The 25,617-nt window shown below is 40.2% G+C and overlaps 1 protein-coding gene across 1 annotated transcript; it reads right to left on the bottom strand.

The window, feature by feature from the left end:
• Positions 1-1,437: 1,437 nt before the first annotated feature.
• Positions 1,438-4,881, bottom strand: LOC122431304 (T-cell surface glycoprotein CD1b-1). Its single transcript, XM_043452570.1, has 6 exons — positions 4,740-4,881; positions 4,226-4,492; positions 3,386-3,664; positions 2,886-3,164; positions 2,351-2,441; positions 1,438-1,721 (listed from the first exon to the last, which is right to left on the bottom strand). Exons 1-6 carry the CDS (start codon positions 4,798-4,800, stop codon positions 1,700-1,702), a joined length of 999 nt encoding a protein of 332 aa, XP_043308505.1. The 5' UTR covers positions 4,801-4,881; the 3' UTR covers positions 1,438-1,699.
• Positions 4,882-25,617: the final 20,736 nt, after the last annotated feature.

Genomic DNA, 25,617 nt, shown 5'->3' with positions numbered 1-25,617 from the left:
GCTTGCCTACCCTGTAAGATGCTGTTGCTAAGTCACTTCAGTCATGTCCGACTCTGTGCGACCCCTTAGACGGCAACCCACCAGGCTCCGCCGTCCCTGGGATTCTCCAGGCAAGAATACAGGAATGGGCTGCCATTTCGTTCTCCAATGCATGAAAGTGAAAAGTGAAAGTGAAGTCACTCAGTTGTGTCCGACTCTTTGAGACCCCATGGACTGCAGCCCACCAGGCTCCTCTGCCCATGGGATTTTCCAGGCAAGAGTGCTGGAGTGGGTTGCCATTGCCTTCTCCGACTCTGTAAGATGAGGTAGTGTTTAATGCATGCTGGAGAAATAACCAGATGTACTGATGGATCAGAGAAAAAAAAAAAATATGTCATTTGAAAAGTCATTTCCTACCCTGCCCAAATCATGACATCTGTATTGTCCTAGCATGATGAGGTTGCAGAACTGCTTCCAGTAACCCTGGCTTCTCCAAAACTTCCAGTTGCTCTAACCTCCCTTCCTAAATCTTACAAAAAATGTACTCAGAATCTCTTCTCCCCTTTCCTGTTGTATTTATTAAATAAGCTTAGATTTTTAAAGTGAAGTTTCTAGGAAATTGTAAAATAAGCAAAAGGATGAACAAACATAAGTAAAAGTCAAAAATATGACTCGATATCAAAGATATCACAGATATCAAAAATAGCACAGATATCAAAGTCCCTGAGAGCAATAAAAACCTCTTGACTCTTTGCTTAAATAGTTAACAACCATCTGCACCAATACCCCTCACCCATTCCAACTCACATTGAGAAATATGAACCTTTTCTGACAAATAAATCTTTACGTGTAAACTACACTTATTGTATGGGCACAAGTGATTTTCTCCAGAGGAGTTCAGAGCAGAAACAAGGAAAGCGTGTTATTCTTGGCTATGTGGAAATATTTTAGTAAGAGGAAAATATAGAATATCAACTAAAGAGGGGGAAAAAAAAAGAAGGAAAGGTGACTTGAGGGAAAAGACCCTTATTGAAGCAATTATATCAACTCAGATTATGTTACTAAACAAATACATAAGCAAGTTAAAGATCTTGCCTAGAACCCACCTAGAATAAGCCCCTCTCTAAAGGAACTTATAAGTAGAAGGAAAAGAAAAACAAAAAGAACTGCAGTGTTGTGGATACAGAATACTGTGGACCTGAGCATGATATCAGTCAAGGGAGGGTTATTTCCACTGTATCATTAAAGAAGGCTTCCTGGAGAAAGAAACTTCTTTGCTGACCCTCATGGTTAGAAAATCATGACAGAGACGAAGAAATTATGTTAAAAATGCTCAGCATCTCTGAAAATATAATTATCTTGGCATAATAATAGTTAGCTCACTTTGACAAATGGTATTACAGCAGAAACAGAAAAAAATTTTTCAAGTAAGAAGCAAAAGAGATGTCACCATAAAAGTTGTGTACATCATTTCATTTATTACAAGGTATATCCTTTTCCACATTTCACATCCAAGAAATCTGAGCAGATCCTAATATTAATATTGTCTTATAATATATAAACAACTTTAATTCTGTTTCTGATCTTACAATCTGTAGGAACTCTGATTTGATCAGATGATTATTTGATGAAATATGATGAAATTGACTACTAGGCTGACCACTTGAGTTTCTGGGTTCCTGGGTACTTGTTCCAAATGGAAAAGGAGACGGTGAGGGGCTCACAAGATAGTCTGATATGACCTGTTAAGAGCACAAGCAAAAAATCACTCTGCATAAGAGATATTTCACACCATGTTCATAGCCAGCACTATTCACAAGAGCCAAAAGGTGGAATCAAACCATCTGTCCATAGGAAAATTAATTTATAATCTAAAATGCATTACACAGTCTTAAGAAGGAAAGAAATTCTAATATGTGCCACCACATGAATGAATTATGAAGACATAATGCTAAGTGAAATAAGCCAGTCACAAAAAAACAACACCGATGATTCCACTTTTAAGAGGTTCAAGATTCATACAGAGATTAATATAGAGAGAAACTAGAACAGTGGTAGCCAGAGCATGAGGAGTGTAGTTTAACTGGCATAGGACTTTAAGTTTTTCAAGATTAAAAGAGTTCTATGTTTTGGTTGCACGAAGTGTCAAGGTACTTAATACTACTAAACTGTACATTTAGAAATGACTAATGTGGTAAATTTTATGTCATATATATTTTACCACATTTTTTAAAAAATAGATTTACACAAAGATGGGAGTTGGAAAGAAATGGGAAATGATCTGGTGGAAATATTGAGGCTAAAGTGATAGATAAAATGGAGGGAAAGAGTGAGAGGATGGACAGAAAAGTAAAACTGAATAAAAACTCACCAGCGCCTCCAAAACCACAATGCAAGACATATCAAAAGGATGATTACCACCATTATTACCGCAAGTATCAAGCCAATGGAGGTGGAGTGTCCTGGCAATTGAGAGAGGACACAGGGATATCACTTCAAACCCATTCTCTATTTCTCTTGGCCTTCTTGCCCACTTGAGTGTTAGCACCTCCATTACCCGCTTCTGACACATGGGCATCTCTGATTCCCTCTCTTATATTCCTAGAAGGCTTATACTCACAGGCACATTTTATGTCTCTCTCTTGTCCCATCCCATCTCTAGTCTGCATTCTTCTTTCTTACCTTTTCTATACCTTAGATTAGCTAATTTCATTCCTCTGGTACCGTTGTCCCAGAAATAAACCTCAACCTGACTCTCTGTCTCTGTCTTAATCTCTCTCTCTATTTTCTCTCCCACTCTCTCCCTCCCTCTCTCATTCATTAAATCCCTTACCTTCTGCAGGCCCCCGCTCTGTGCTTGAGGACCACCTCCTCCCATCCCCAGCTGGGCTCCACTTCCTCCTCACCCCAGTACAGGATGATGTCCTGGTCTCCCAGGCTGCTGTGCCTCACTCGGCAGCTCAGGCCAGCCGCCTCCCCAGCCGCCACATCCAGGGTTACCCGGAGATACCACGTCCAGTCTGCGTTGGGCATGACGTCCCCTTGCTGAGTGCCAGGCTGCTCCTGCTCGCCCCTCATCCACATCACCCGCACGGGTTTTGGGTAGAATCCTGAGACGTGGCAGACCAGCCGCAGGCGGCCAGGCCGGGGAGGGGGGCCACTGGACAGCCAGGCCTCCGGCTTCACTGGGGTAGGAAGGGGTAGTAAGAACGTCAGATTACGACTCTAATCCAGAGCATAGAGACTTGGAAACTCACAAGTTTGGATAGTGACCTCTTCCATTTCTTTGGAAACCAAATAATTTGATAATGAAAACACTCTCCTTTTAGGTACCTCCCACTTTTTGAATTTAAAGAAGGTGATGAAAGGTGAAACAGAAAAGCCTTGGGGAGAGAACAGGACTAACCTTGCCTCTGCAGTTCTGCTTTCCCTGCATCAAGGACACTCAGGAGATACCGAGGGCAGGTTTCTAAGAGGAGCTTGGCTACAGTATCACAGATGGCTTGGTACTGAATGATGAGTGCACAGAAACGCTGGGCCTTGCTGCCGCCCTCTGGGGCAGGCGCACATGAATCATTCTTGATGCTCACGAAATCCAGGCCTCCTAAAGCTCCCTGCAAGAAGCTTCTTGTGGCCTTACCAGTATGCAGCTCACAGCCTGCTATGCCCTGGATCACAAAGGGGTCTGGATAGAAAGAAAACAGAGACAAAGTTACTTTAAAAGCACACAAGAAAGAAAGAAATGGAAAAAGGACATGGGACTTTAGATTTTGATGGAAAGGTCTGAGATGTGAAATGACTCAAAAAAAAAAAAAATGCCATATTCAGAGACTTTTCAGAAAAAAGCATTTGGGAGAGTTACACATGTTGTAAATGGTGGAAATGTGCTCTTATAAGGAATAGGTGGTCAAGAGGGGGGTCAGAAGTACAGCATTCCAGCCTGAAGCGGGGAGTTACACTGAGAGAAAGGATCAGGCACAAGATGCTTGAGGAGACAGATTGGAGGGATTCATTCACCAACAGGGTAGGTAAAGTGAGGACTTGTTACTTGGGATGTGAGAAAAGCAAGTTATGCACAAACAAACCAGGAAATGTTCACAAAGGAGGAATTTCATCTATGGCAGAAGAGTTCAAAGAATAGGAAAAATCTGGGATACCAGGTAGAGGTATGGAGTCAGGGTTGGAGACTACTCTAGAGAGGTATATACATGCAGAAAGCGTCCCCAGTTCAGAGGATTGTACTCACATTCCAACTGGAATTCACTGACATGGTCCTGCACTTCTCGAATAAATCCAATGAGGTAGACTCGGAATAGTTCCTCCAGCTCAGCCACCTCCTCATCACTGAAGTTGCCCTTCGACCAGGGCTTCAGGAAAATGGCAGTGCCTGAGTCACTGTCCCAGCCATGAATCTGCAAATCGTCCAACCAGCCTGAGCCGAGATTTTGAGCCCAAGTGCTGTTGGCAAATGTCGAAATCTGGATGACATGGAAGGAGGTTGGCCCCTGGAATGCTGTGGTGGTGCAAGGATAGGAAAAGTGAGGCAAAAGAGAATTAGGATAAAATGAAAAAGAACACAGAGTCTGAACAACATAGAGCCTGAAACAGTTCCCTGCCCCAAGTCTTCTTGCTCCACCCCCAGCCTCCAAAATGGAGCAGAGAGCCGGAGACAGGAAGGCCCAGACCCTTAGTGGTAGGTGCAGCAAGTTTTTATCCAGAAGCCCAGCACCTATGCTGGAAACAGCCAGAGTTACTCTTACCATCCTCATTGTCACCACCTGGGACAATAACTGCTAGCAACAGAAGTGGCAGAAGCAGCATTTCAATGGGAAGTAGAGCTTCTGACGCTCAGAATTGGTATTTGATCTCTAATTTCAGCAAACCTTTTTCTCAGTACTTTATAGTGACTTCCTCTCTCCCTCAACTAACAAATCTCTTCTGCACACACATTGCTCATCACTGAAAAACTGCTTCCCACGGCTCTGGGCTTTCACTCTGTCTCTCATTTCCTCTCCAGCTCATGACTTGTAGATTTCGTTTTCACCTCTGGGGTCCAAATGATCTCCTTGATCTCAGTTTCCTTCATATTTATTACCTTGGAAAAGTTACCATGCAATGTTGAAAGGTTATTTCACCTCCATGATTCTTTATTTTCACATCTGTTAAAAAGAAACAATAATATTAAACAATTGATCAGCCTCCATTCTGTTTTTTAAATATTTTTTATTTATGGCTGTGCCGAGTTTTCTTTGCTACACGCGGGCTTTCTCCACTTGTGGTAAGTGGAGGCTACCCTCTAGTTGCAGTACACAGGCTTCTCACTGCTGTATCTTCTGTTGCTGAGCACTGGCTCTTTGGCTTGTGGGCTTCGGCAGCTGCACATCAGAGGCTCTAGACCGTGAGCACAGTAGTTGTGATATACATGCTTAGTTGCTCCAGGACATGTGGGATCTTCCCAGATCAGGGATGGAACCTGTATCCCCTGCATTGGCAGGCAGATTCTTAACCACTGGACCACCCAGGCAAGTCCCCAGTCTTTTTTAATCTAGAATTCCTTTAGTTTATCCACCCAACCTGAAATCTGTGTCCATGGCCACTCTCCTCTAGCACTTTGCCATTACCTCTTCCCAGTGTTCTCAATGGGCCCTCTTTTTTATCCCATCCCTCTTGCCTCATCTCTCTAATCTCACATTCATCTTACTATGTGTGTGTGTATGTGTTTGTGTTTGTGTATGTGTGTGTGTGTTGACAATCATTTACATGTAGGAAAATCATTTAAAACTCTTCTTTATCATATTTGATTCTGGAACCCATGTCTCAGAATTAAATATGATAAACACAGCAGTCTCAGTCCCTGGTTTGGTAAGATTCCCTAGAGAGGGAAATGGCAACTCACTCCAGTATTCTTGCTTGGAGAATCCCATGGACAGAGGAGGCTGCTGGGCTACAGTAGATAGGATTGCAAAGAGTCAGGCAGAAGTGAAGCCACTGAGCACAAGTACATCAGAAATATACCTAAAAATGGGACAATTGTCAAAAAGCATCTGCTGAACACTACCAGACACTTAAAACAAAAGTCCCCCCACAACCAGGTATGATTAAAGAAAGAAAAAAAAGAAAAGAGGAACCAAAAAAGGGACCAGCAAGCCTGATGCAATGCTGAATATGAAATCAAGGAAAAAAAAATAAAATAAAAAAAAAATAAATAAATAAAAAAAAAAAAAAAGAAATCAAGGGAGGTCCCTACACACAAAAAAAAAAAAAAAAAAAAGCCCTCAAGGTGGAAAAATCAACCGGGACAGAAAAGGACCCTCCAGGATCAAAGAACACAGCGGATGATCTGTGGAAAGCAGGACAAAATAAGTTAAACTTCACACATGATCTACACCACACTGCTGGACATTCCAGCCTGAATCATGAGTTGTCCGTTGCAAAGAGGGAGCAGTTGCTAGAAAGTGAGGTTGGGAGTATAGACCCAGGAAGGGAACAGATATTAACTAAAAAAGACAGCCTGAAGGGACAGGAGTAAGGAGCTCCACAACTGGGAAAGTCTGTGGAAAAAGCCCCAGACACCACAGAAACACAATATCATCGTTGAATGGTACACTAGGGCTATAACTGCCATTACAACCCCTTCCACCACATGCCAATCTCTTTGGCATCCATGGGCGCTGAGAGGGGCTTCCTTCTGAGTGGGCCCTGCTCACCCCTCGGGCCAGGGTCTCTACTGGCTGCGAGGGCTCCAGAGGTCTGAGCACCACCCATTCCAAACCCTTCTTGGGAGTCAATCATGGGCACTGCCTGAGAAAAGAATCCACTGATACTGGCAGGGACTGAGTGCTAAAGCACGGGATTGAGAAAACTGATCAAGGGAGAAGAACACTGTTGGCTGCGTGGATACAGCAGAGGTGACAGGAGGATGGAGATGCATGGCTAAGAATCCCCTAGAGGAAGCGAGATCTGCCTGGAAAGAGATGCACCACTGTAGAGGGGCACACACGGAGGACAGTGCTGGCACCATCCCCACATGCCAGCTCCTACCTCCATGGGCACTGGGAGGGACTTCCACCAGAGCAAGCCACCACAAGTGGTTACAATCCTGTCTGAGTGAGTAATTGTGCCCCAAGCAGCTGTTGCTTTCCCTCCCTCTCACCTGGACAGGGAACAAGTGTCTGAGGGCAGCAGACATGCAGAAATGGAGTCAAAACCCATGCTTAGCCACATGGGCAGTGTGACTTAGGAAGAGCAATGGAAATCTTTTGGTACAGTTTCACAAAATCCCTGAGATAAGCTTGGTGAATCCTGTATATGAGGAACACCTGAATAGATGTGAGTATTCTCACAATTGAAAACAGTCTAGCCTTCATAGCAGTGGACTTAGGGAGCAAATACATGCAGGAATTGGGCCAGATCAGAGTCTGAACTGGCCCCACAGTGCCCACAGCAGGTCCAGAGAAAATACCCAGTCATTGAAAGGATTCCTGGGGAGGCAGGGATTGATTTTGGACCACTGTGGGAGCAAGATCCCTGATAGCTTGAATTCCCAGGAAAACACTCTTATTAGTACTATTCTTTTTTGTATTTGTTTCATTTTGTTCACTTGTTGCTGTTGTTGCTTTTATTGTTTTTTTTTTATCTTTTATTCTAACTTTTTATTTTATTTTAATATATATATTTTCTTATTTTTATTTAACTTTTTTTTAAATTTTTTACTTTGTTGGTTTTTTTCCTGTTTTTCCTGCCAATATCATAGATGAAAATACAGACAAAAATTCTCAATAAAATACTAGCAAACTCAATTCAGTAACACATTAAAAGTATCAGACACCATGATCAAGTAAAATTTATGTCAGGGATGCATGGATTTTTCAATACACAAAATCAACCAATGTGATAAACTGTATTAACAAATGGAAGAATAAAAGCCATATGATCCTCTAAACAGATGCATAAAAAAGTTCCAACAAAATTCAATACCCATTTATGATTTAAAAAAAAAAAACTCTCCAGAAAATGAGGATAAAGGAAAACTACATCAATAATAAAGTCTATATATGACAAATCCACACCAAATATTATTCTCAATGGTGAAAAACCAAAAGCATTTCCTCTAAGATCAGGAGTAAGACAAGGGTGTTCACGCTCACCATTATTATTCAACATAGTCATGGAAGTCCTAGCCATGGCAATCAGAGAGGAAAAAGAAATAAAAGGAATCTAAATTGGAAAAGATGAAGTAAAAGAGTCATCATTTGTAGATGACAAAATACTATACATGGAAAAACCTAAACATTCCACCAGAAAACCACTAGGACTAATCAATGAACTTAGTAATGTTGCAGGATACAAAATAAACATACAGAAATCTCTTGCATTCCTATATGCTAATAACAAAGGATCAGAAAAAAAAAATTAATTAAATAATTTCATTCACCACTGCAAAAAAAATAAAGAGAAAAAAAAAAGAATGAAAATCCTAGGACTAAACCTACCTAAGGAAGTAAAAGACCTGTATGCAGAAAACTATAATACACTGATGAAAAAAATCAAGACAATACTAAGAGACAGAGAGATATATGATGTGCTTGGATTAGAAGAATCAATATTGTGAAAATGACTATACTACCCAATAGCAATCTACAGATTTAATATAATCCTTATCAAATTACCAGTGGCATTTTTCAGAGTAGACCAAAATGTTTTCAATTTGTGTGGAAACACAAAAAAACCCTGAATAGCCAAACAATCTTGAGAAAGAAAAAAAAAAAAAAGGAAACTGGAAGAATCAGGCTTCCCAACTTCAGGTACTATAAAGTTACAGTAAACAAGACAGTATGGTACTGGCACAAAAACAGAAATATATATCAATTAAATAGATAGAAAGCCCAGAGATAAACTATGCGTCCATGGTCACTTAATCTATGACCAAAAAAGGCAAGACTATACAGTGGAAAAAAGACAGTTTCTTAGTTAAGTGGTGCTGGGAAAACTAAACAACTACATGTAAAAGAATGAAATATAACACTTATTAATACCATACATAAAAATAAACTCAAAATGGAGTAGCGACCTAAATGCAAAACCAGAAACTATACAATTCTTAGAGGAAAACACAGGCAGAACAGCCTCAGACATAAATCACAGCAAGATCTTTGACCCACCTCCTAGAGTAATGGAAATACAAGCAAAAATAAATAAATAGGACCTAATTAAACTTAAAAGCTTTTGCACAACAAAGGAAACTATAAACAAGATAAAAAGACAATTCTAAGAATGGGAGAAAATAATTGCAGATGGAGTAACTGACAAAGGATGAATCTTCAAAATATAAAAGCAGTTCATGCAGCTCAATATCAGAAAAACAAACAACCCAATCAAAAAATGGGCAGAAGGCCTAAACAGACACTTCTCCAAAGAAGATATACTGATGGCCAACAAAAACATGAAAAAAATTCTCAACGTTGCTCATTATTAGAGAAATGCAAATCAGTACTACAATGAGGGAGGTATCACCTCAAACTGATCAGGATGGCCATCATCAAAAAAATCTACAGACAATAAATCCTGGAGAGGATGTGGAGAAAAGGGACCCACTTGCACTGTTGGTGGGAATGTAAATTGATACAGCCACTATGAAGTACAGTATGGAGATTCTTAAAAAAAATCTAGGAACTACCATAGGATCCAGCAATTCTACTACTGGGCATATACCCTGAGAATACCATAATTTAAAAAGACACATATACCCCACTATTTATTGCAGCACTGTTTACAATAGCCAGGACATGGAAATAACCTAAATGCAGTTAAACTGAGTCTGTTATATGGAACAAAGTAAGTCAGAAAAAGAAAAACAAATATCATATATTAACACATATATATATGGATTCTAGAAAAATGGTACTGATGAACCAATTTGTAGGGCAGGAATAGAGACCCAGACATGGAGAACAGACAGACTTGTGGAAACAGCAGGGGAAGGGCAGTGTGGGATGAATTGAGAGAGTAGGATTGAAGCATATATATACCACCATATGTAAAATAGGTAGCTAGTGGAAAGTCGCTGTGTTAACACAGGGAGCTCACCCAGAGCTTTCTGACAACCCGGGGGGGGGGGGGGGGGGGGGGGGGGGGGGGGGGGGGGGGGGGGGGGGGGGGGGGGGGGGAGGGCATATATGTATACTATGGCTTATTCCTGTTTTTGTACAAAACCAATTCAATAGTGTAAAGCAATTACCCTCCAATTAAAAATACATTAAGAAAAAGAATGGAAGAAAATGTTTACAAAATAAGCAATTGACTTCCCAGAGCGGTTGATGGTTGAAAGGCGATAAGGTGGACCCGAGCTCAGTTCTGGGACAGTCTCTCAAGGGCCGGGCGGGGAAGGCGAGAGAGGTACCCGGGGCCTGTCTCCCCACCTCATCGGAGCCCTGAACCCCCAGCCCTGTCTCCTTTGCTGTGACACTGTGTACCCATCTATGGGACCGGAGACCGCGCCTCGCGTTTGCCAGGCTCCGCGCGGAGACCGCACTTTTGTGCAGGCCTCTGCCCGAGCTCTGTCGCCAAGGGCCCTGAGGACCGCGGCCTGGGCCTTTTTCGAACATTTGACGTCATGTTTTTGCTGTTGTTTGACGTCATTTTATCGCGAGGTTTGGAGTTTGACACAACGCCTGAGGTGACCCTGCCCTGGTCTCCCGCCTCTCGGGGCCCCATTCCAGCCACTGTGTGCTGTGGCAGTGGCAGGTGCGGCAGCACTGATGAACCCGGCGCAGGGCTGTGTGACCTTTGAGGATGTGTTCCTGTACTTTTGGGAGAAGTGGGAGCTGCTCGAAGAAGCTCAGAGACTCCTGGACCCTGATGTGATGCTGGAGAACTTTGCACTTGTGTCATCGCCGGGACTTGTGGTTTCCAGGTCTCATGGAGCTACCCATCTGCAGCCGGAGGGGAGCCCGGGGTGTCTGAGGAGGTAGCCACAACTCCAGTCATAGCAGAGAAGACCTGGAGGAGGCCTGACCTGGTCGTTGGCCCGGAGCAGCAGGTGAGCCGGCCACAGATGAGAACTCCCCAGGCTGAGCCTTCCATCCACACGGCTCACCCCTGCGACATGTGTGGTGAAAGACAGTTTGGCCTGGCTGAGCCGCCGGGAACTCCCAGCAGGTGAATCATGGGGAGAGACTTCCGATGTAGTGTAAACCTCGACCGGATGCAGAAGTGGTGGAATGGAGCCTTCAGAAGAGAAAATACAGGCTTCGTTTGTAAAGTGCCGCGGATCATGTGTATCTGAGACGGCCTTCACTTGCAGGGAGAGTGGAAAGAACTTATGTGCCAGCACCCGGCCAGTCACCATGGGCAAAAGCCACGCGGGCATGTCGGGAGCTTTTTCTCTGCTGTCATGGCTAACAGGTCCTTTTGGGTATTGGGTACCCATTGAGCCAGAAAGCATAACTGAGGCCATCTGCTTCCCAGCAGCCCTTGTCAGAAGGAATGTTGCTCCAGGGTCAGTTGACTCTGGGACTTTGGGTTGGAGCAAACTAGGAATCAGAAATGCAGGAAAAGACCTTGAGCCCAGAGACAATTTCCCACAAGGAGAGTCTCCACAGGAGGATAAACTGTGAACACAGTGATATGAGGACAGGTGACAGTATGCACTCCAGCAATTATTCTCACAATCCTCCAGAAGATACTTTTCATAAACAGAACTCACATGCACCAGGGAAAGCATCCATGATCTACATAGAGAAGAATCTCTGCAAGTGGAAGAAATGTGTGGAAGGCTTCAACAAACATTGATGTGCCTTTCTCATGAGGGTGGGCCCGAGTCAGCACGTGAGGATTTATGCTCAGCAGAACCACATGAGTAGTCAGGCTCATGCAGCAACAGCACATTCACACTGTGAAGTCTTATGAAAGCAAAGAATACGGGAAAGTGTCTTGTGTCTGCTCTGCTTTTGTCCCAAGTAACATTTCCCACTCCAAAGACAGTCATACTTTGAGTGCAAAGTATGTGGGTATACCTTTTGTGACAGCTGTTTTTTCACTCATCATGTGAGGGTTCTCACAGGAGAGGTTCTCACAGGAGTGCATGTGCGGTGTACATTCACTGCACCAAGTGAATGAAAAGCCTTCACTCACCCTTATTTGTCTGGCCTAATAGGATCCACGCTGGAGAAAAACCCTTTGAGTGTAAGAATATCAGAGAGCCTTTCATTATAGCTCCTCCCTGATTCCACATGGGAAGGCTCACATGAAGGAGAAACCCCATGAATCCAGTGCATGTGGACAGGCCCTCTGCCTTCATTCATCCCTTACCAAGCCCCAGGGTGTTCATACTGGGGAGAAACCCTGTGAGCATAAGAAATGGGTGAAAGCCTTTTACAAGTGAACTTGTCTCAGGCACTCTCAGAGAACTCATACTGGAGAAAGACCTTTTGAATGTAACTTCTGGGGAAAATCTTCTGAACAGAGGAAGCATCTTACCCTGAGGAATTATACCAAAGAGAAATAAGTGTCCATATGCTGTGAGAAAACCTTCTGAGGCCAGTCATCACTTATTGTCATCAGAAAAAGCATATAGGAAATGGATCCATCCTAGGACATTGCATCTGAGAATTTATAAAGGAGAGAGAACCAGTGACTACTGTGCAATTTTGAAGATCTTCAACCATAGCTCTACCCTTACTAAACACTGAAAAAGCAACCACAAGCATATTTAAAAAATAAAAACAAGGGAGAAAGAAAAATATAAGTATATGTAACAGGCAAAGAAATGTATTTATGACTTTTTTTCTGGTTTTCCTGAGAAACCTATGACAGTTTATTGGCTGTTTTTGTTCTTGTTGTTGTTGGGTGGCAGGGGAGGTGCTTGAGAGATAAACACCTGAATTAATATGAACTGTGTGCTATACCACACCAGGAAAGCTGGAAGCTTGAGAACAGTTCTTCAAATGTTACTTGTTACAAAACATCGTCTTAGGTGACGCCTTGATTTATGAAGCCTTTTAAACTTAAATTAGGATATAAAATGTTGTCTAAAATTATAATCTAAAAACATAAGGGCACACCTATGAATAGGTACATTTTACTTTACTACTTAAAACTGTTTAAGGCTTCATTTTTATTTTATTTATCCATTAATTATTGACATATAATTGACATATAACAGTGTGTACATTTAAGATGTACAACATATTTATCTGATACATTTATACTGTAATATGATTGCCATTGTTGCATTAGTTAGCCTCTGTTGTGCCACAGAATTATCATCTCTTCTAGTGGTGGGAACAAATAAGAATATCATCCCTTGGCAAGTTTAATGTTTGTAATATAGTTTTGTTGTCTGTAATCCCTGTACTTTATATTAGAGCTCTAGGAATTATTTGTCTACGAGTTGTAAGAATATACCCCTGAACATCATCTCTCCCATCCCCTGACCCCATCCCTGGCCTCTGGTACCATCACTGTAATGTTTTCCAGTTCAGTTTTTGGTTTTGTTTTGCATTTTCCACATGTAAGTGATGTTATACAATATTTGACATGTATCACTTAGCATAAGGTCCTCAAGGCCCATCTGCATTGCTGAAAATGGCAGGGTTTCCTTTTTATCAGTGCTGAGTAGTATTCCATTGTTGATATATATAGGTTTTTATTCATTTATCCATTGATGAACATTTTGGTTGTTTCCACATCTTCACTATTGTGAACTATCATAAACATGGAAGTGCTTATTAAAAAAAAAAGAAGCAATTGACAAAGAATTACTCTCCAAAAGATACAAGCAACTCATGCAGCTCAATATAGTAAAAAAACAAACAACACAATTAAAAACTAGACAGAAGACCTAAATAGACATTTCTCCAAAGAAGACATACAGATGGCCAACAAACACATGAAAATATGCTCCACATAAAGGGGTTATTAGAGAAATGCAAATCAAAACTGTGATGAAGTATCACCTCACACTGGTCAATATGGCCATCATCAAAAATTCTACAACAATAAATGCTGGAGAGGTGTAGAGAAAAGTGAACCCTTATGGACTGTTGGTGGGAGTGTAAATTGGTACGGCCACTATGGAAAACAGTATGGAGGGTCCCTAAAAAACTAAAAACAGAACCATGATATGACCCAGCAATCCCACTCCTAGGCATATATCCAGAGAGACCATAACTCAGAAAGATTCATTCACCCCCAGTGTTCATAGCAACACTGTTTACAATAGCCAGGACATGGAGGCAGTTTAAATGTCCATCAAAAGAGGAATGGATTAAGAAGATATGAGGGCTTTCTTGGTGGCTCCTGGTAAAGAATCCACCTGTCAATCCAGGACACATGGGTTCAATCTCTGGTCAAGAAAATCCCGCATGCTGCAGAGCAACTAAGCTCATGGGCCACAACTGTTGAGCTTGTGTTCTGGAGCCTGAGAGCTGCAATTACTGAGCCCACATGCTGCAAACACTGAAACCCACACACACTGAGGCCTGTGCTCTGCAACAAGAGAAGCCACTGCAATGAGTAACCCCCGTTACTGCAACTAGAGGAGAGCCCCCACAGCAGTGAAGACCTAACATAGTCAAAAAAATTAATAAATGAAGTAAAACAGAATCAGAAAAATAAATATCATTATGAACACATACATGTGGAAGTTAGAAAAGTGGTAAAGATGAACATGTTTGCAAAGCAGAAATAGAGACACAGATGTAAAGAACAAATGTATGGATAGCAAGGAGGAAAGTGGGTGGGAGCAACTGAGACATTGGGATTCACACATATACACTGTTATTACTGTGTATAAAATAGATAACTAATGAAAACCTACTGTATAGCACAGGGAAATCTAATTAATGCATTGTGGTGACCTGAATGGACAGCAATGTCCTAAAGGGAGGGAATACATGTATATGTATGTTGTTTCATGTTGCTGTGCAATAATGACTAACACAACATTCTATAGCAACCATACTCCAACTTTTAAAAAACAGAAATGGAACAAACTTGGAGATTCCTGGCTTCTCCTCAAGGAATATACATAACGATATCTTTGAGAGCACTAGCAGAAAATAAGACCACCACACCTGATGAGGATGCCAACATAGGCTGAGTAAAAGATTCGGATACATCACCCTGTTACCTCACCACCAAAAAGAAGAAAAGTCTCACACCCTGCAGTCCTCCCCACAAATTTTGCCTATAAAAACATTTCCCTCAAAACCACAAAGAAGTTTGGGATTCTTGAGTACGTCACCCATTCTTCTTGCTTGGCGTTGTATAAACCTATCTCTGCTTCAAACTCTGATGTTCAGGATTGTTTGACTTCGTTGTGCCTTAGGCACATGAACTTGTGTTCAGTAACAATTTTGACAAGTCATCCAGAACTCTGTACCTAGAGCAGGTGAGACAGAAGTAGCCCATTTCCTGAGTTCCCAGCAGCTGTTGGGGCTCATTTTGCTCCAGGCATCTGGAGGAATGTCCCTGACAGTGGAAGTAACCCCACAGCACAAGACTGTTTGAAGCCAAGAATTGTCTGGAGCTAGAGTCCACATTCAGTGTAACTTGAGGCTAAGTTGCTTCATCTTGGACAGGCTGGGAAATCCCTCCATTCCATATAGGCAACTTCCCTTGCAGGAACTGAGCCACTCAGGTCTCCCTGAGAGCCACTCTGAGTGTCTTTTCTATTAAAAACTGGGCCAGTCTATTTGGAGGCCTCCATCTGGGAACAAAAGTGGAATTTTTAGATTATATCTCCTCTGATTTTCTATCTATATGACCACAGCTTATTTGTTACCATATTTGTTTGTATGTGTGTGTGTCAGTACTTGCATTGGCCAGTTGGGATGTCTTTGGTGAGTAACAGTTCTCCCTATTACACTGGGCTTCACTTGAGTCAGAGCACTGGTTGGGGGTTTTCCTTTTATGACTAGCCTTGGTCATTCATTCAGCTTCATCTCTGATGGGGCATTTGTTTTTCTGGGGCTAGGAAATGGCAATCCTAGGAAAACTCTCTGCATTGCATTGGTATGCTGTTTGGCTATGAATAATTAAGTGTGAGTGATCAGAGCTCTCTGTTCCAGCTTGTGGTTCCCCAAGGATATCTTTGCAAAAAATGAGGGGATCTACAGCTCCGCTCCCATGAGAAAGAATTGGTATTTCTATCCCCCTATGCCTTGATATAAATGTTCTATCAAGGGTCTCAGGAACACATCTTATCTAGGCTATCTCTAATTCCTAACACTAAAAGTAAAAAAAGAAAGAAGGACAGAATGGGGAGGCTTTTTTAAACTCAAGCAGAAAAGCTGTGAGATCTCTGGTTTTGTCTTCACATGAAAAGTAACTTGCAAATGAGTTCTAGTTAATGGACTAAAAGTAAGTGCATACAAATTAAAAACCTCTACATATTTAGAAAATTGATCAGGATGACTTTTAGGTCGATATGATCTCGGAAATATTCCATACTGAATCAACATCTGGTAGAAAAACTAGCTTAAGTTTGCTGCCTTTGATTAATATAGACATGTCTTTAGAGTCATTGCTATTAAATGTAATACTGTTGTTGTACCTAGTTTTATTAGAGATCAAACAAAACTTTATATAATTTGCAAATATATCAGCAAGGAAAATAACCTGATATGATGAAAATGGTTGTGGTTTAGTCACTAAGTCATGTCCAACATTTGTGATCCTATGGACATAGTTCATCAGGATCCTTTGTCCATGGGATTTTCCAGGCAAGACTAGTGAAGTGAGGTGTCATTTCCTTCTCCAGGATCTTCCTGACCCAGGGATCAAACCTACATCTCATGCATTGACAGGCAGATTCTTTACCACTAGTGCCACCTGGGAAGCCCCATGATAAAAATGTTGTTTTTCAGTCACCAAATCATGTCCAGTTCTTTGTGACCCCATGGACTGAAGCACGCCAGGCTTCCCTCTCCCTCATCACCTTCTGCGGCTCACCCAAGTTCATGAAGTTAATGCAAATGAGATTAGAGCGCTTCTAGGTAAACTCCATAGAAATAAATTATGTTTTGGAAATGTCTATCTAAAATAATCTCTCCAGATATTTGATAACTTGAAATTTTAGAATTCGGTAGTAAGGTAAGAATGTTGAGAAGTTATGTCTCAGTCCTAGAAGAACCATGGGATGCCATGTACTATGAATACCAGGGAGGATGCTCTACCAAAGTTAGACCATTTTTGGCAGGCCAGTCAACCCTGAATGCTGCAGGACTCTGATTGGGAACCTAGATATGGACCAGAGAAATGATAATACTAGGCATGACTTGCTATATAAAGAGGGTACAGAAATTTAGAGACAAGGAAGCGATATTGTTGGTGTAAAAGACAACGTAAATGGTATGAGAACAGGAAGGAATTTTACTGTCTGGGTTGCTTCTGGACCCACATAGATTAAATGATGTAAGTTTATTGAATAGATAGAGCACTCAAATAAAATAAGTTACTGAAATATTAACTAACAAATATTGTTTTCCTTTTGAAGAAAAAATAAGGGACTATTAATGAATATGTTTGGTGCCACCTCTATAAGAAAGCATATGTTTTCAGAAATTACTGTTGCATTTACATTTAGCAATCTACAAAATGCTCGCAGGAAAGACAGTTCATAACTGCTTCTTAGTTTTCACTAGGAAGTTCAGGAATCTACTTAAACATGCAATTAAAGGTAGTAAATAGGGGAAACTTTGTAATAGGCCAGGAAAATTAGATTCATGTTTTCAATAAAAGAAGGCACAAGGAATGGAATGACATTTAGTTAAAGGGAAAAAAAGGACAATTTTTTCTTAGAGCTGATTGTTTCTGAATGGAAAAGAGCCAAAGTAATAAGGACCAAAGTGATATGGATAAATCTGTAGAAGGTTTGTGAAAGGAAACACTGAGAAGAGTTGTCCTTGATCAGGATTCGCTAAGATTGGATTGAATTTAGTTGGGTAAATGGATTTTGTTGGGATTGGGCTTAGGCAAGACTGAATTTGGTTTCTCTGTTAAGAGAATAGTTTTCTTGTACTGCTTCTTTTGATGACAGATTGTATGAGTTTTTCTGTCTTTAAATGATTTGTATTTGCCTTTGAAATCCTTTCACTTTAATTAAGTGAATAAGTATAGTTTGACATATGCTAAATTTTGACCTCCAACTAACATTGAGATGCTTCAGAGGAATTCTGAGGCATCTCAGTGAAATACTGTATTAACCAGGAAAATCTGGTAAATTAAATCATATGGAAAGCATGGTCAAGGAATGATGAGCCTTCTTAGATTATACTGCATGGATAAGTATTATTAATACAGATATTCTAAAAATTACATGAAATTTGTAAAAAGTTGTTATGCCCTCATAAAATGTTAACAATCATAATTGATTATTGTAATCAAATATCTTTACCAGTTACATTGTAATTAGGCATTTAACTGTGGACTTAAGTCTTTCTGTCATTTAAAGAAAGATATTGTTGCACTCTGATGCTTTTGTCAAAGTGCTTCATCTTGAAGTAGACTCATAGAAAGGAATTTTGACAGCTACAAGTCTCTGATAAATTTCAGATTATACCACTGAACTAGGTAAAAAATTAAAGAATCCTGGGGAAACCTGGTGGCTGCATAAAAGTTAATAAAAGAATTAGTTACTGAGTGAACTGAAGAATATGATCATAATGTTTATGGGGTATTTTGTCTGGAATATTGTTGCTTTTGATCTGTGTTTTCCAGATAAAAGAAAGCCCTTCCCCTCAAGCTACTATGACTTACAGCAATTAAGTAAACTAGACCTCTATGGGTAGAATTGAAATATTGTTCTTTTCTCTCTGCCTGGTCCCTCCAGAAATTGTAGCGTGTTGGGTTCTGAGCAGTTTATCTGGTGAATGTGGAAGACTATCTTCTGGCCTGTGGGAGACTCTTGCTGTCTTAGGAATTCAGTCTGAGACGCCTGAGGAGTTCCACAACATCCAGTGTGGAGGAGCCTATGTGGTCAATAGACTGGACTAACTTTGGAAATAAATTAGTCTCTATTTGGCCCTGTTTGATGGAGATAAGTGCAATTAGAGACAAAAATATTGTTTCACTACATATTAAATTCTAGTTTTGTTGAAGTTACTATATTAAGCACTCTTTTACCTTAATAGTCAGAAGAAAAAAAAAAAAAAGTTATCTACTAGAGTTATCACAGAATATAGCTACTCATGATGTATAATATTGCTTGCTTTAAGTCTGTTGCTAAAAGCACATGTATAATGCTTATGTGACAATGGATGTATACAAATGGGTATAATGGTATATATAAAATATATATATATAATATGTATATAAAAATATATATATATAAATATTTCTGAGCTTGTTATCTGATCAGTTTTCCAAAATGTGAATAACTAAATATAAAGGAAATCTAGCACAAAGAGACATAATCTACACCTGGGGCAAGTAGTTGAATCACCTCAGCCTCGACAAATGCATATTTTGATCATCAACATTTTCTACTGAAAGACCTGTAATCAAAAGGGAAAATGATGGGGAAATCTGCACAGACTGAAGTAAGGGGAATTAGTCTGTCTTATACAATGCTTAACTTAAACTTTACTGACCAAACTGTCCTGTTTTGTGGCCTTTCAGATATGCATTGTACATTCACTTTGGTCACTGAAGAGAAAAATACATGTGAAAGTCAAAAAGAAAGTAATTAGTTCAGACATCCAAGGTAATACTAGGTGGTCATTGTGGATGTGATTTCAGATATGTTACTGTATTGTGGAGTTTTCTGAACTGTGTCAAACTTTGGATTTCCACTAGCCATTCTCAAAACAGTGTCTGCTGGTAGCTGCAATTTTATGTCTTCAAGGTTTCTCCTGTATCAAATTTTTAGACAATAAGATTCTATAGATTGCTGCTGGCCAAAATCTTGGCCTTCTCTGCCCACTGAAGGCTGAATAAAAAATAGAGACAGAGTTTGGAGGAAATACAAAGGTGGCTTTAATTTTAAGCTGGCAGAGAGGGGAACACAGTAGGCTGGCTCATGCCTCAAGAGCTGTGCCCACCTCCATGAGGAGCCTAGGGGATTATATAAGATGTGAGTTTGCAGCCAGGAGTCAGTGATGAGGAACAAAGGTGTTAGGATCTTGATTTCTTTCTCTTGTCTCATTTCAAAGACAATCATAGTCTAGCATAAGTAATCCAGTAATTTAGTCTGGCAGTTCAGTGGTTCAGCAGTCTTCTTTCTGATATGTAAAAAAGAACCATAAGAGGAAGAGTGTTGTAAAGGTAAGCACCAATACAGGTATATTTAGTCTAGCTGCTGCTGCTGCTGCTAAGTCACTTCAGTCGTGTCTGACTCTGTGTGACCCCATAGACAGAAGCCCACCAGGCTCCTCCGTCCCTGGGATTCTCCAGGCAAGAATTTAGTCTAGAGTCAAAGGGAAGTAAGTGTGAAGTGTAGCTCCTGCAGAGTTTGACAGCAGAAAAGCAAACAAACTTAGTTACAGACATTCAGAGTTAGGAGCAGTTAAAGTAAAGAAAACTAGGAATGTTCAGCCCTGCTCACTGTTCTCTTTATCTTCTTTGTTCTCAGGAAAGGGAAAGAAAATAACTCATTCCTCTTTTTTTCTTCTTTTTACTGCAATAAGATCAGATGTTAGCAGAGAAAAAAGAGATGTGTAGTGACCAGTAGGTCTTATTCAGTCAGTTTGGTTCAGTATCTCAGTCATGTCCAACTCTTTGTGACCCCACGGACTGCAGCACGTCAGGCTTCCCTGTCCATCACCAACTCCCAGAGCTAACTCAAACTCATGTCCATCGAGTTGGTGATGCCATCCAACCATCTCATCCTCTGTTGTCCCCTTCTCCTCCTGCCTGCAATCTTTCCCAGTATTAGGGTCTTTTCAAATGAGTCAGCTCTTCGCATCAGGTGGCCAAAGTATTGGAGTTTCAGCTTCAGCATCAGTCCTTCCAATGAATATTCAGGACTGATTTCCTTTAGGACTGACTGGTTTGATTTCCTTGCAGTCCAAGGGACTCTCAAGAGTCTTCTCCAACATCACAGTTCAAAAGCATCAATTCTTTGATACTCATTTTTCTTTATGGTCCAGCTCTCACATCCATACATGAACATTGGAAAAACCATAGCTTTGACTATATGGACCTTTGTCGGCAAAGTAATGTCTCTGCTTTTTAATATGCTCTCTAGGTTGGTCATAACTTTTCTCCTAAGGAGCAAGCGTCTTTCAATTTCATGGCTGCAGTCACTAACTGCAGTGATTTTGGAGCCCCCCAAAATAAAGTCTGTCACTGTTTCCATTGTTTCCCCATCTATTTGCCATGAAGTGATGAGACCAGATGTCATGATCTTAGTTCTTTGAACTTTGAGTTTTAAGCCACGTTTTTCACTCCCCTCTTTCACTTTCATCAAGATAGCTCTTATTGTGTATTTATTAATATTAGTACCATATCAGAAATAAAAAGCTACTTATGTAACCAGGAAAGGTTAATTTTTAACTCATGCTGGATCTGCTTCTGTGACTTTAACCCTCATCTTGCTGTTTTTGTTATTGTAGTCATACATAACGGCCTGCCTCAGGGAAATAGCCTGAGTCCACCCACCTGTGAAGGACTGTAAGGAAGTGAAAGTAACACATCCCCCTGCCTGAAGCTCAGCATTCTAAAGGAGGACATTTACAATTGAATAGTCTTTTTACTTTGTTTTCTCACCTTCCACCCCATTTTTGATCCATAAAAGAACCTGGCATCCAGGCCTCTGACAAGATAGTTATTTTGATGTACTAGCTTGCCATCTTCTCAGTCAGCTGGCTCCCAAATAAAATTCCTTCCTTCTCTCAATGCCCTGTCTTAGATTTATTGGCCTATCTGTCTGATGAGCAGAGCGAGCATTGATGGTAGAGCTTAGATAAAAGATTGGCTACAAGTCTCCCCAAGATACTAGGTCCAGACTAAGTTTCATGTTTATTCTCTTGAATTCCTTACGTAATGACATCTGTTTTCTCTATTAAAGTCAGTTTTAACTGAATCTGTTGCACCAAAATGGCAGGCTAAGGGATAGAGGGGTAATCATATCAGATGCAGATCCAGGACTTGGAACTCATGAATATTTCTAATTTGGTGTCCATTCCCCAAACTGGGGCAGGACTATGTCCCATTTCAGTAGGAAGTACCCAGAGTGGTTCTCCTCTCATTCCCTGAAAGATATAGGGAAGGTTGAAAGACAAGGGGAAATTGAAACCCAGTACCCCTAAACCTGAGATCCTCTGCTGAGTTGATGATTATCCTCTATACTCAATATGTTATTCCTTTTCTTAGCTAGCACCTGTTCTCAAGATTGAGAAATTAAAAAAAAAAAAAAAAATGAGGGAGGGATTGAAACAAAGCAGGATCTTATGAGACCATCCTGGGCATGAAAGCCTTTCTGTCCCTCATTTCTTGTTTGTAGGAATTACTTCTTAAACAGTTGCTAATCAGGGAAAGGAGGGAAAGAAGAAACAAAGGAGGAGCAATCAAGAAACAACAGGGTGACCTTGGGGAAGGGTCCTGGTTCCTGCTCAAGCAATAATATACTAGTATCTTTGAGTTCTTCCACAGGAAATAAAGCCCCCATCCCAGGGGGAGTATAGAAACTTCAGGCTAAGCAGATGACTCTTGGAATACCACCCTGTACTTCACCACCAATCAATCAGAACAAAGTCACACCCTGCAGCCCTTACCCCAAATATTGCATATGAAACCTTTTCCTCCAAAATCATCCAGGTGTTTGGAATTTTGAGCATGAGCCTCCCGTTCTCCTTGTTTGGCCCTGGGTAAACCTTTCTCTCCTCCAAAATGTGATGTTTCAGCTTGCCTAACCTCACTGTACTCTGGGCACACAAATTTGTGTTCTATAGCACTACTGCTGTATGACCTTCTTTTCAGTAGCGCTTGACCTTTGGAGTGACCACTTCTGGCACAGAGTTCTTCAAACCTTTGGAATTTCCTAAGTGTTGAAAATAATCAAGCTATTGTCTGTTAATTAACTAAGTGACCTTGGAAACCACCTCCATAACCCTACTAAATAACCTTGAATTGGATTCTATAACTGATAGTTCAATTTGCCTATGTAGTGACGTCTCCATAAACAACCCCTAAGAATGATGTTTGGAGAGCTTTCAATTTGATAAACACGTTGAGCTACAGGAGAATAGCAGGCTTAAAGTGGTGCAGAAACGCCACTACCTTACCGCGTGTCTTATCTAATGCATCTCTTCCACCTGGCTGTTACTGTCCTTCTATAATAGGTGATCTAATAGGTAAATATTTTTCTGAGTTCCGTGAGATACTCTAAAAAAATAATCAAATCTAAAAAGAAGGTCATGGAAACCTCCAGTCTATTTGTGATTGGTAAGTCTGATTGCCCTCCACAGTCTTGTAGGTCTGAATGCTTAACTTGGGGAATCTGCCAGTATCTTCAGGTAGATAATGTTAGAATTGAGTTGAACTACAGGACCCTTAGCTATTCTGTTGTAGCCACGCGTTCCAGGAAATAAACTCACTCAGAAGGACAATGTAGATAGTGGAGTGCAGTTTATTACACTGGCAAGCCCAAGGCAGAGTCTCCTCTTAGCCAAGGACCCCAACCAGTTTTTGTGAAAACCTTATATACCCTAAGTGTACCTGCACAAATCCACCTCCCCAAATTCCCTGACAATCAAAGTTAACCCATGAGTCATATGACTTAAGCCTAAGTAGTTAACAGTGGACAATTATCAATAGGCCCGTGGTCATAATAAGCATAATAGAATGTATCATTCTATTCAGTTACACAGATAATTAGGGTATTCTTTTAGCAAAGGAAGAGCCCTGGGGTTTTCCAGTTGGTATGTCATTTCCATAGTTACTGGGCATATAGCTCAAAGTCCACAGTCCAGCCCAAGCTGGAGTCCTGCTTTCAAGACAGGGCCTGTTCTGTTTCCTCCTTCAATTCCAAAGTGTTGCTTGTTGGATGTGTGGAGAAACCGTCTCACTCATATACTGGAATTGAGTGATCAGAAGCCTTGAATCACAACAAAATAATGCAAAAAGAGTAGAAGGAAGGAGATAATAAAGAAAATTATATGATCATAGAAATAACCCTCACATTGAGACTCCCCTCATGATCCAGTGGTCAAGAATCCACCTTGAAATGCAGGGGATGTGGGTTAGATCCCTGTTGGGGAGTAAGATCCCACATTCTGTGGAGTAACTAGGCCTATGTGCTGCAACTACTGAGCCCATGTGCCACATGACACAACTAGCAAATAAATAAAAATACTAAAAAAGGAAAAAAGAAAGAATCAACAAACCAAAATGTAATTATTGAAACAATGTATAAAATTGGTAATCTCAATTATCAAAGAAGAGAGAGAACCAATTTTTAATTTCTGGTTTTAAAAAGGGGGATACATAATTGTGAATTCTATCCATATTAACATGATAAAAAGAAGATATCATGTACAAGCCAACAGTAAGTTAGAAATTTGAACAACTGAGACAAATCCTTTAAAACCTAAATTACCAAAGAAGACACAAAGAGAAATAGATGATTTGAAAAGAGCTATTTTTATTTTAAAAAATTATCTGTGAAATTTCAAACTCCCTCCCCTCTAAAAAATTTCCAACACCTGAGTCTTCACTACTGAATTTTACTGACTACTCATGTAAAAAATAAATATATAATAGAAATTATCCATGAGAACAAAAACAGGACAGAATTCTTAACATGATTTAGGAGGGAAAAAATCTTCAACTTACCAAAGAAATCATAAGACTTAAAAAAGCATTATAAACAAAATGAAATATAATTTTCCACATAATACATTATGAACAAGACAGATAAGTTGCAAAAACAGAATTTTGTTTTACCGATTGAGAATCAATAAGTGTACTCACGACATTAAAAGGAAAAAAAAAAATATGTAAGATGTTTTGTCATTTCATTACAAACCCTAATGAAATTGAACAGTCATCCATAATAATAATGATAATAAAAAATTTAACAACTTTGAAAGTGATAAATCTGATTTAAAGTATAAATAAACACAGCAATTATCATGGCTAATATTATCTCTTGAATTATTCTTATTCAATACAAGTGGAAAGATAAGGATGCCAGCTGTCAATTCTATGCATCAGTGTACTGGTCTTTATAACAAGTGCCATTGGGCAAGAACATGCAATAAAAGATAGTGTGAGGATTGAAAAGAAACAATTGAAATTTTCACATTTAAACCTGTCATAAGAGTATACATCAAAATTCCAAAGGGACATACAGATTAAGGATTAAACTTAATAAGTTAATTTAATGCAGATACTGGAAACAGGAAAAAATATTTTTAACATATTCCCATATATTAGCAAAAATTCACACAAACACATACAGAGGCACACAAACTCTCAAATAAAAAGAGTTGAGGAGCCCTTATATTCTGAGACTGAAGATCTATTACAGAAAGCCAATCATCCAGAGGTCATAAAGTCATGAATAAATTAAAGTTTTCCAAGGTAAGGACACTTAGAGGAAAATCACAAGTCCAAGAAACCACTTTTAAGGAATGTGATTGGCAGAGGGAGGAGAATAAGAAGAATAAGGAAAACAAAGATAAAGAATAAAAAGGA

Source organism: Cervus canadensis, chromosome 2 (genome assembly GCF_019320065.1).
Source record: "Cervus canadensis isolate Bull #8, Minnesota chromosome 2, ASM1932006v1, whole genome shotgun sequence".
In the NCBI taxonomy this organism is placed as follows: Eukaryota; Metazoa; Chordata; class Mammalia; order Artiodactyla; family Cervidae; genus Cervus; species Cervus canadensis.
This window is presented reverse-complemented; position numbering and strand designations above follow the sequence as displayed.

Excerpts from the sequence above, each read along its gene's own strand:
- LOC122431304 (XM_043452570.1), bottom strand. The coding sequence starts at position 4,800 with ATGCTGCTTCTGCCACTTCTGTTGCTAGCAGTTATTGTCCCAGGTGGT. Across the intron at positions 3,165-3,385 it reads AGCAGAACTGCAGAGGCAAG|TGAAGCCGGAGGCCTGGCTG; the intron begins GTTAGTCCTGTT and ends TTCCTACCCCAG. Across the intron at positions 2,442-2,885 it reads GGACATCATCCTGTACTGGG|GACACTCCACCTCCATTGGC; the intron begins GTGAGGAGGAAG and ends CTCAATTGCCAG.